At 45.3% G+C, this 12,207-nt stretch overlaps 1 protein-coding gene across 6 annotated transcripts; it reads right to left on the reverse strand.

The window, feature by feature from the left end:
* Nucleotides 1-2,548: 2,548 nt before the first annotated feature.
* LOC109910078 (soluble guanylate cyclase 88E-like) lies at nucleotides 2,549-10,257 on the reverse strand. 6 transcript variants are annotated; one of them, XM_031797739.1, is made up of 19 exons: nucleotides 10,183-10,257; nucleotides 9,729-9,884; nucleotides 9,107-9,247; nucleotides 8,795-8,934; nucleotides 8,495-8,629; nucleotides 7,985-8,108; nucleotides 7,672-7,791; nucleotides 7,464-7,548; nucleotides 7,250-7,336; nucleotides 6,678-6,795; nucleotides 6,397-6,526; nucleotides 6,049-6,195; nucleotides 5,745-5,891; nucleotides 5,515-5,671; nucleotides 5,279-5,388; nucleotides 5,039-5,128; nucleotides 4,009-4,167; nucleotides 3,496-3,636; nucleotides 2,549-3,286 (listed from the first exon to the last, which is right to left on the reverse strand). In XM_031797739.1, the coding sequence occupies exons 2-19, from the start codon at nucleotides 9,849-9,851 to the stop codon at nucleotides 3,125-3,127; spliced, it is 2,316 nt and encodes a 771-aa protein (XP_031653599.1). In that variant the 5' UTR covers nucleotides 9,852-9,884; nucleotides 10,183-10,257; the 3' UTR covers nucleotides 2,549-3,124. The 6 variants fall into 6 exon arrangements, with proteins under 6 accessions (XP_031653599.1, XP_020364829.1, XP_020364828.1 ...); XM_020509240.2 differs by having other exon boundaries at nucleotides 3,487-3,636; XM_020509239.2 differs by having other exon boundaries at nucleotides 7,196-7,336.
* Between the last annotated feature and the right edge of the window lie 1,950 nt (nucleotides 10,258-12,207).

A 12,207-nucleotide genomic window follows, 5' to 3' on the forward strand; every position in this document is an offset into this window, starting at 1 on the left:
ACTGATTTATGTATCTGATCATTTGCCAGTTTAACCCGTTTTGGCAGGCATTGTTGAGCACAGTGCTCAATCCACCATCAGAGATTGTATAGTCAGCACTGCAGGATACTGTATTTGCCTCTACCATTAAAAGCTGGATATGTGGGAATGGGTCATCTCATCTTTCAAACGTAATTTTGCCTGACTGTTTTGATATCCATTCAACATGATCCATTACACCTCATAACAACCCACTGGGCACATCACGTCATTTCTATGTGGATAATTGGGTAATATTTGGTTGAGACATTGATCAATGAGATTCACCAGCTCAAAAAGAGATAATTTTTCCATGTAGATTCCATGCCACAATACACTGACAAATGACATAGAAAAATGGTTGATTCAACCAGTGTGTGCCCAGTGTGTGCCCAGTGGGAAGCTGCTTAATACTAATATACAATAAAAGTCTGTTGTGTAAAAGTCTAAAAATGTGAATTACCCACAATCCTCTAAAAACAGAGCTACGTGGCAAAATAGGAAGTGCAAGAAGCTTAAAACCAGACTTCCAATGAGTTAAAGCACAACATTTTCTCAATCTTTGGTTATCCTTATTAAAGATACATACATTTTGAGCAACATATTAAGTCAGACTTCATCTGAATTCTTGGGGTAAAATGAAATGAGCAAATCATTGAAACGGCTTGCATTCATTTTTATTAAGTATATTTTGGTTGTTTATTTTTTGGGGTCAATTTCAATTCACCCCAGAATAATTATTTTAGAATGTGGGTGTGTGCTTGAGTGTGTAAAATTACAATTAAATTCCAATTAAATGTACCATCTTACTGCCACATAAGTCTGGGGTGCAATTCCTGCTTCCGCCTGTCCCACTTTCACTTCTTCTCTGTCTCCTCCTGTTTCTAATCTGTCTTAATAAAGCATTGAAGAAAATCAAGGTGTAATTCCACTCCAAAAGAATATTCTCCATAGGCCCTTACCATCAATCAATATTTGAGCCATAAATCATTTTCATTTCTTAACCATTTGATTGTGAGAATGTTTTTTTGTGTTTTGATGTTGCCTTTTACATGCACTGAAACCCCAAAAGGTATTCTCACGAGACTCTCTTAAAAACCCCAACATTGATATTGAAGCACCACTTTGGGTGTTTCAGAGTACTTCTATTCTGTTTTAAAACACTTTCTGTGTATCATAATGCTTATATTGGGTTTACATTCAAACACTCTCCAAACGCCTAGTCTCTGGTTAAGTACAGTACTGTTCATGGATTCATTACAAAATCATGTTTTTCTTTTGTCTTTCTATTTTTTTTGACCAATCAGCCATGACAGCAGTCCCCTACCTCACTTCCAGCGATCCTCTGCCACCTGCCATGACCTCTAACCCCGTCTTCACCCCGGCCTCTGGTTGGAGGAGGAGCACATGCAGGTGAACACCATCCTGATCGTCATCAGGCCAGAAGAGAACTGGCCACCCCTCATTGCCTGGTTCCTCTCTAGGTTTCTTCCTAGGTTTTGGCCTTTCTGGGGAGTTTTTCCTAGCCACCGTGCATCTACACCTGCATTGCTTGCTGTTTGAGGTTTTAGGCTGGGTTTCTATACAGCACTTTGAGATATCAGCTGATGTAAGAAGGACTATATAAATACATTTGATTTGATTTGATAATCTTCTGCGTGGTCCGCTTCCTGCTCCTGGTAGCCTTCTTCTACACTTTCTGCTTCCGATGCGGCCTGGAGCCGTCCCCGAAGGACTCCCGGCCCGCACGCGGCTTCAGTCTGGATCGCAAGGATGCCACCTTCCGCGGCAGCTCCATCCGACTGCCAGTCTGTTGGGAACGTGGTCTGAAGGACATGAGAGAACTAGAGAGGCATGCAGACAGGAGAGGAAGGCAACAAGTCCTCTCTGAACTATGATGCTTTATATTATTTTCAGACTTTGTATGATGTTTTCATGCTTCTATATTAATTTCCTGTGTTATGCTACCCAGCATGCAACAGTGTTCAGGAAGTATCGGAGGCATAGACCTGTTTGGGTGTTTCAAGGAGGAGCAGTAGGATGTTACACTACTGTACATAACTTTTGAGTGCATGCGCACAGTACCCACTAACGTGAATAAATGAATATACTGTATATAGCATACACAATATATTGCCCTTTTCTGGAAATCTGTCTGTCATGGGTTGTGTGTTCTGTATATCACCATTTCATGAATAATATAGTGCAGAACAAATCTACTGCTTATGTATAATGACTTGTCTGTTCTGTGCGTTCCATTTCCATGCATCATGAAACAGTTTCCACTGAAGCAAGCACACACACACACACACACACACACACACACACACACACACACACACACACACACACACACACACACACACACACACACACACACACCCACACACACACACACACACACACGCGCACACACACACACACAGAGTATGTTTGACCTTTAGTGACTTGCCTCTAAGTGGTCTCTATTGTAACCCAAAATGCCAATGCAGTATATGTGTGAGCGTCAATGAAAATAAGCTCCATTAGACTTGCTCAAGCTATGCTGTCACCTTGTTTTATTTCCACAGTGTTGACGTGTTGTTCTATTCTCTTGTGCAGTAGGCTATGCGTGAGAAAGGCTAACACAGCGTAGTGAACTCACACAGTGCAGTGGGAGCTAACAGTGAATGGCCAGAATGCATTGAGAATGTGTTACAAAGTAGCTATATGTGCTCTATTCAATATGTAGGAATCATATACATTCTCTTTTATGTCAGGTCAACAGGATGTTATTAAATATATATGACTAATACTATATGACTTTATACAGATAAAACATTTCTGGCGTCATCACAAATTAGCGTGGACTACTTTAAATTGTACATATTGTAGATTGCCATAACATGGACACATTGGACAAATAAGGCACAACAGAGCTCTGCAACAAAACAATGTCCATGGTTAAATGTTACCCGAGCCTTCAGCGTTTTGTAACAAATGAAACAACTATATAAAAACATAATTTTTGTTCAAGATTTTGTTCAAGATTTTGTTCATTATTTATACACAGCCACAGCTTGAGCCTTCGCCCTAAGTGGCCTATATCGCCATGGTGACTAAGGGTTCACGACACGGAGCACATGGCGCTCTTCTCTGAGCAGTGGGAGTCAATGGAGCCGTCTGGAGATGCCATGATGGAATTATGCACGTCAAACTCTGGAGAGTCTAGCTCAATGTGACTGTCCTGTAGACCGTTGTTATGGTGGAGGGCATCCTTGTAATGAGACTGGGAGAGGGAGAAAAGAGAGAGAGGTAGAAAAAGAGGGGCAAGAGAAAGGAGGACAGAATGAAAGAGGGGAGTGAGAGGGGAGAGGGCAGAAAGGAAAAAGAGGAGAGCGAGAGAAAATGTGTCAGAGTCAAATCTGAACTCTCTCCTTCCGTCTAAAGTGAACTCCATAGGTAACAATCCAGCAGTGTGAGCCTCACCCTTCTCACCTTGCTGACAGACATCTCCTCAGCACGGCATTCCTCCAGAGACTCCACCAGGGAGTGATGGCCCGAGATATCCATCTTGATTCGGTGGGAACGTATGGACTTCACATCATCCTCATCCTCCCTCGCCACCGACGGGAACACCTGGATCAAGGAGAGAGGGATAGAGCCATGACACGAGGGATTGGCCCGGCGATATGAAAACAAAGATTCTCAAGATTTAGCAAGGAATTTGATGTCACAGTTAAGCTAAGCCATGAGCAGTCCAGGCACAAAGCTAATTTCATAAGATTTTGATATGGGCTGAGAGTGGAAATATTATTATATTGACTATCTGCTATGAGCAGTTGTGATGTTTCATTTGATTTCTTCACAACATAAATGTTTCCATTTAAAATCAAATGAATTCATATGTGCACTCGGGGCAGGCATTCATAATCTATTTCCTTATCTCTTTCCTTAGAGCAGAGTTATTGACAGAAAGCACCAGACCATAGATACAGTAGGCTACATTACCAGTCTGTCGTGGTCTCCGCTGGTTTCAGGGGCTGAGATAGTGGCCTTACTGATGGCCTTGCTGATGGTCTGGGTCTCAAACTGGGGACAGGCAGCCTGGGCATTCCCATCCTTATCCCTCTTTCCCTTCAGCCAGTATGTCTCTATCTCTACATTACCCTGGGAGGGAGCGAGGTTTCAGTTAAGATTTCAATTACAAAAGAGGACAACAAATCACACAAATACAGGCACAGCTCATATACACACAGGATGCATAAGCAAGCATACAGACACACAGGCAGACACGCACGCATGCACGCACACACACACACACACACACACATACATACACACATGCTCGCTGTGTGAGTAAGTGATAAGAAGAGTTGGTTTTAATGGACAGCTGTGAGGTTGATCATTAAAGTTGCAGGGAGCAGAGAGCCTTTGATGAGAAAGTGAGTCACTGCTGCCTCCTGATAATCAGCTGGCTGGCTCACAAACCCTTAGCAGTCATTTACTTTAGCATTTCCTTTGGCTCAAAGACAGACCCAGTGATGACATTTAGACCCCCGCCACCAAGCTATGGTTTGCGAATACCAGTATAGGGTGAGGTTGATTGGTTAAAATAGTTGACACGCAAATTATACGACAGTTGGTCTCTCGTTCTCAGATTCTCCCACAATGCTTTAAAAACAGCTTGGAGCAACAGCAGGAAGTAGGATGTTACACAAACATCTGATGACACAACAACTGTTTCCTTGGGTGAAAATTAGAATGTTTTGATGACATCGATTGGGAAATAATCGCATTCATTCCAGTAATTATGGTCTTAGCCATCCAGCTGTGTTGTACGTGGGAGGGCCATGGCATAGAAATATTATCACTCTAATTATATGCGTCATAATGACTTCGATTCTTGAATGGGAAGACTGAGAGTCCGTGCTGGCTTCAAATTTCAAATGACCTCACGCTGCGGACATGATGACCAGTTGGTCGCTATTAGTTACAGGGGTTCGGTAAGGTTGCCATTGTGACATTGGTGACCCCTGACCTTGATGGTGATAGTGCCTCTCCTTTCGAAGATGAAGTGACTTCCCTTCAGATGCTCATAGGTAGCGCTGCTGAGCTGGATGTGCATCTCCTGAACGGGACAGAGAGAGTGAGAGAGAGAAGAGTCAGATCAGTCATATCATGATCAGTCATAGAACACCTGGATGTTAGAAATTCATCTTCATTTATCTTCTCCTCTCCCACTCCTTTTCTTTGACTCTCTCTCTCTCTCTCTCTCTACCTTGCCGTTGCTCTCCATGGCTGATGCGGTGTGGACTGTGTCGCCATGAAGACCGTAGCGTGGCATCTTATGGCCCACCACCCCGGCCACCACCATGCCAGAGTGGATCCCTGCAACGCATATCTTCTGTTACTGACCCAACTAAACACACATCTGCTTCACCAACATGTGTATACGCACAGCACACAGCCACTGAGACTCAGGATGAGAGTGGTTCCCATTGCGTCTCCACTCACCCACTCTGATCTGTATGTTGTTGCCATTGGAGGGGTCTTTGAGGTGGTCTATGGAGCGCACCATGTCCAGGGCCATGTCGCAGATGTTGTGGGCGTGGTATTTAGTCTTTTCTGGAGCCCCCGCCACCACCATGTATGCATCCCCTATGGTCTCAACCTAGGAGGAGAGAATAGGGTTAACATATTACACACACACGCCAAGTGATCAGTTGTCTCACACACACACACACCTTGAAGACACGGTGCTTCTCGCTGAGTGTGTCGAAGAGTGTGTACATGGTGTTGAGCATGGAGACCACCTGCATGGGCGTGATGTGGCTGCAGATACGGGTGAAGCCCACCACATCACTGAACAGGATGGTCACGTCTGGAAACACCTGCAGTTGAGACGGAGACAGGGAGACCGGTGAGACAGGGAGACAGGTTGACAGGGAGACAGGTGGGACAGGCTGGACAGGTGGGCCAGGGAGACGGGTAGACAGATGAGACACACACGCCACCCCAACCTTGGCCATGCTAACAGTCAATCCTGACCTCACAGGTGTTGACGGCAGGCTCTCCCTTGCGTAGTCTCTTGGCCACGGGTTTAGGGATCATCCTGTAGAGCAGATCATCTGTCTTCTTCATCTCATAGTCTAGCATCTTCATACTCTCCTCCAGTTTACTGGACTTCTTCTGTTCCTGCACTCACCACAGGGCGGCGATAGAGAGGTGTCACAGCACTGAGTCAATCTGACCATAGACATACGTCGTATGTCACCCTATTCCCTTTATAGTGCACTCTGGTTAAAGGTAGTGCACAATATAGGCAATATGATATTATTAGGGATGCTTTAGTACAAATCAGTAAGTACAGTACAAACAGTATCATATGATATATACCTGTATGAGAGCTCTTTTGAGTTCCTCTGACTGCTGGGTTCCTGCCAGTACCAGGTCTCTACTGGAGTCATGCATACTCAGGTCGTTGATATAGAGACCGGTTTTAAACATGGCACTCAGACTCTCCATCCTATAGAAACACACACACAAGCACACACTCAATGCTATTCAACAGAACAGGACAAACCACCAATGAGTGTGTGTGTGTGTGTGTGTGTGTGTGTGTGTGTGTGTGTGTGTGTGTGTGTGTGTGTGTGTGTGTGTGTGTGTGTGTGTCTTACACAGGGGTTCCCAGAAAGATGATGGACTCCCACTCAGGCATGTATCTCATCTGTCCCTTCAGTTTCAGACAGCGACTGCCATCACCCCAGCTCTCCATAGCATTAGCACTGTTGCCATCTGAGAGGGGAGAAGAACAGCGTCAAATCCACACACACACGCACGCACACAATCATGCGCACACACGCACACATGCGCACACACGCGCACACGCACACACACGCACACACGCGCACACGCACACGCACGCACACACACACACACACACACACACACACACACACACACACACACACACACACACACACACACACACACACACACACACACAGGGGTCAGGTCAGTGTTGGTGTGAGGGTTCTAAAGCAGTGTTTCTCAATACTAGTGCCGGGGACCCAAAGGGGTGCACATTTTTGTTTTTGCCCTAGCACTAACACAGTCGATTCAACTAATCAACTCATCATCAGGCATTTGATTTGAATCAGGTGTGTGGTGCTAGGGCAAAAACAAAAATGTGCACCCCTTTGGGTCCCCGGGACCAGGATTGAGAAACACCGTTCTAAAGGATCGTGACCTTTGTAGTCATCGCCGATGATGGACTGGAAGGCCATGAGCTCCACGTCTACGTCAGCTGTACGGTTAGCATTCTCATAGTCCGAATCTGAGGGAGAGAGAGAACATACAGAACTGTCAACCTTCAAAACCCCTACGAGACGGAGGGGATAGAAGGTACTATCAGAAAAACACACAGTTCTGTGTTGCCCCCTTTAAATGTGTTCCTCTCTTACTTTGGACTCTGTTATGAAGGTTCCTCTCTCTCTTCACTGGCTCCTTGGACATGATCTCAAACAGGTTGTTGGGGTGGGAGATGATCTGCGTGGATTTAAACCATATGTTCAATGTCAGGACATTGAGAAGAAGAGGAGAATAGCAAACGTGTGTGATGTTTTAAGTAGGGTAGGAACTAGAAATGTTTGGGAACAGAAGAGGTCTCACCATGTTCCAGGTAAACTCCACCAGTGGACGCGCCAGCAGGAAGGCATCATTGATCTTTTTCCCATCCAAGTCAGGGAAGACTGTGGCCAGGCCAGAGCCCACGTTGTGCACCACCATGTCCTACATCGAGCACACAGAGAAGATTCATGAAATGTGGTATGTCTAAGCACGGATGGCTACGTTTTACGTGTGGATTTCGCACGGTACAGCGACACGTGTTCCTTCGCAAAGAGGCAATGATGCTAACGGATATCCAGATGATGTCGGAGTGGTCTTCACGGGAGGAGGAGCAGAGGAGCGACTGGTGGTTTACCTGTCTGAAAACGATGTTGAAGGGGAAGACTTCGAAGAAGAAGTCGCTGGTGATGGGCAGAATCTCCTGCTCCTCCTCGTCCTCCTTCATGATGTAACGGTAGGCGGAGTTGTCAAAGTTCAGCCTGCAGAAAACGGAAAACACAGAAAACACACCACTTACTGATGCAATGTATACATGACATCCACACACGGTGGATGCGATTCCCAAATCATGTAAACAATGAGACTTCATGAAAAGCTGTACATAGAAAAGCTGTACATGAAAAGCTGTACATACATAGCTGTACATAGATACACTCCATGATTATCCATTGTATCCATTATCCATTGGCTTCAGTGCTACTAAGCAGACGTTACTGGGTCGAATGCATATGATACAAATGGAGGTTGATTTGTTTAGAGGGTTGCCTGAGTCCCAAATGACATCTTATTTTACTGCAGCACATTTGACCAGAGCACTATAGGGTGCCATTTGGAACACGAGGAGTGTTTGTGTAGTCTGACTGACCTCATGGTGACGTGTGAGTAGTCTCCCACCAGTTGTTCAGACAGCACCTCCACGTGGATATCCGTGTCATAGAACTGTTTCCCCATCTGTCTCAGCTGGCCCATGGCGTAGTGGAGGTAACCCTTACGCTTACTCCTACAGGGCAGGGGGGAGGGGAGGGGTGAGAGTGTCTTTGGTGTATGGGTGGTGGAATTATTCATCTCTCTCTCTCTCTCTCTCTCTCTCTCTCTCTCTCTCTCTCTCTCTCTCTCACACTCACTCTCTCTCTCTCTCTCTCTCTCTCATCCTCGCCTCTCAGACCTGTAGTGGAGGGTGACTCCGGTAGCTGATTCCTCCTGACAGAAGAAGGTAGGGGGCTGGACCTTGGGGTAGCTGAAGCGCAGGTACTCATGGAGGTTATCCAGCCCGTTCACAAAGTCACGCACGTGACGACCCAACACCTGGGACACGCAGACACAGAAACAAGAGCTCAACACAGAGATATATAACCCTTATCAACAAAAGAAAATGCAACCACTCAGCACAGACACAACACAGGTAAATACAATACAGATAAATAATGCTGAAAAGCAATAATCAAAAACACAGTTCCAGTTTAAGCGCTAGTCCCACCTTGAGGATCCTGTCGTAACCGTACTTCCCCACGAAGCCCAGGAAATAGACCCCCCAGGAGTTCATGAGCTCGTTGTAGGGGGTTCCTGTCACTCCACTGGCTGCCTTGGCAATACGCGGGATGACACTTTCACTGTACACCTGCAAACACACACAGGTATTCACAGACAGAACCTCGGTCACTTTCACTTTCACTGTACACCTGCAAACACACACAGGTATTCACAGACAGAACCTCGGTCACTTTCACTGTACACCTGCAAACACACACAGGTATTCACAGACAGAACCTCGGTCACTTTCACTGTACACCTGCAAACACACACAGGTATTCACAGACAGAACCTCGGTCACTTTCACTGTACACCTTCAGAGAGACACAGATGCTGACGGAGATCATCAACAGCAACAGACAGAACTACAGACACTTTGACTTTAGACCTGCAGAGAGACATTTCTACTCAAGGCAATCTATAGAGCTCAAACTAGAAATTAGAAACTAGAACTACATATAGAGTGCTCCTGAAAATTTCTAAATACTGTATCAATTGGCATATCAGGACACCTCGAAACATAAATACATAACGGTTTTAATTTTGTGAGCAAAATGTCAAAAATCTACCTGGTGGGTGACAAAGGAGTGTAGCCTGACATCGGCCCTCTCTCTGACCAGTTTCCACACATCATCTCCATACGACTCCTTGATGAAGTCATGCAGAGACTCACACAGCAGTCCATACATCATTCACCCTGCTTCAGTCTGCACTGGGACCAAGACCTAGGAACAGAACAGGCTCAGCCCACAGAAACACAGTAGGGAAAAATAGTTTCAGTGATCCAAGCACCTGTGACACGAGCGAATGAGATGTAGGTTAGCCAAAGCCGAGCTCAAAGCCTGTGTTCCTCACACGGTTTGGTCCATTTGACTGATGACTTATTCAAACTAAAACAGTTGAATCCTTGTTACCAAGGTCTAAAAGCCTCAGTGTGTGCGTGTGACGCTGCTTCCTACCTCATTTGCCAGCACTTTCCTACGGCACTGTCTAAGTCTCTTTTGAATTATCCTATAAGACTACCTTGTGTTGAGGACAGCTAGATTCCTTCCTTCCTTCCAGCCACTGTTTTATCTGCAGATCCTCTAGACAATCAGTTTTAAAGGAACCTTCATTACACAAACCCTTAGCTTCAATGGGCTCGTATTGTCCTGTTGTCAGCTGTCACTACCGGGTGGTCCTGCAGCCCACTCCACATGACAGCAGCACACTGTATAGGGGGCCAGAGGGGCCAGCCCTCACTAGCAGATGACACCAGTCAAGTGGGTTTCCCCTCTATGTTCTGTGCTAAAGAGTTAAGATACCAAATGGTGTCTTGGCTGTCCAATTTTTCAGGAAAGATGATAGTTATCTGCTGAAAAACATACACTAATCCGAATGTGTCACTTTTTACATTCACTGGTGCTACATCAGCAGGTACAGGGTAACTACACTGAGCAAAAATATAAACGCAACATGCAACAATTTTAAAGATTTGACTGAGTTACAGTTCATATAAGGAAATCAGTCAATTGAAATAAATTCATTAGGCCCTAATCTATGGATTTCATATGACTGGGAATACAGACATGCACCTGTTGGTCACAGATACCTTTATAAAAAAGCTAGGGGTGTGGACCAGAAAACCAGTCAGTATCTGGTGTGACCACCATTTGCCTCATGCAGAGCGACACATCTCCCTCATATAAAGTTGATGAAGCTGTTGATTGTGGCCTGTGGAATGTTGTCCCACTCCTTTTCAATGGCTGCGTGAAGTTATCGAACATGCTGTTGAACACAGAGCATCCCAAACATGCTCAATGGAAGACATGTCTGGTAAGTATGCAGGCCATGGAATAACTGGTACATTTACAGCTTCCAGGAGGTGTGCACAGATCCTTGCGACACAATTTCATTATCATGCTGAAAAATGAGGTGATGGCGGCGGATGAATTGCACAACAATGGGCTCAGTATCTTGTCACGGTATCTCTGTGCATTCAAATTGACATCGATAAAATGCAATTGTGTTTGTTGTCCGTCTAATGCCACAACATAACCCCACAGCCAACATGGGGCACTGTGTTCATAACGTTGACATCAGCACACCGCCTGCCCACACGGCACCATCTGCCCGGTACAGTTGAAACCGGAATTCATCCGTTGAGACCAGACTTCTCCAGCGTGCCAGTGGCCATCGGAGGTGAGCGTTTGCCCACTGAAGTCGGTTACAATGCCAAACTGCAGTCAGGTAAATACCCTGGTGAGGACAACGAGCACGCAGATGAGCTTCCCTAAGAAGATTTCTGACAGATTGTGCAGACATGTTGCTGTTGTGCAAACCCACAGTTTCATCAGCTCTCCGGGTGGCTGGTCTCAGATGATCCCGCAGGTGAAAAACCCGAATGTGGAGGTCCTGGGCTTGCGTCGGTACACGGGGTCTGCGGTTGTGAGGCCGGTTGGACGTACTGCCAAATTCTCTAAAATTACATTGGTTGAGAAATGAACATTCAATTCTCTGGCAACAGCTCTGGTGGACATTCCAGCAGTCAGCATGCCAATTGCATGCTCCCTCAAAACATAAGACATCTATGGCATTGTGTTGTGTGACAAAGCTGCACAATTTAGAGAGGCCTTTTATTTTCCCCATGCACAAGGTGCACCTGTGTAATGAGCATGCTATTTAATCAGCTTCTTGATATGCCACACTTGTCAGGTGGATGGATTATCTTCGCAAAGGAAAAATGGTCACTATTAGGTTGACCGTTGACTATCAGGTTATAAACAAATGTGTGCACAATATTTGAGAGAAATAAGCTTTTTGTACATATGGAACATTTCTGGGATCTTTTATTTCAGTTCATGAAACATGGGACCAACACTTTACATGTTGTGTTCATATTTTTGTTTCACATTGTTACAAAGTTACATAAACACAAGATTTTGTATGATTTATTAGGACAGACTGGGCTGTTTTCTGACAGGACAGAGAGGGGACTTTAGAGCCATTCGAATGATGAGAAAATCGATAAGCAATCTCAACTGTGATGAGAAAACATCCTTATCAGAG

Source organism: Oncorhynchus kisutch, linkage group LG19 (genome assembly GCF_002021735.2).
Source record: "Oncorhynchus kisutch isolate 150728-3 linkage group LG19, Okis_V2, whole genome shotgun sequence".
Taxonomy (NCBI): domain Eukaryota; kingdom Metazoa; phylum Chordata; class Actinopteri; order Salmoniformes; family Salmonidae; genus Oncorhynchus; species Oncorhynchus kisutch.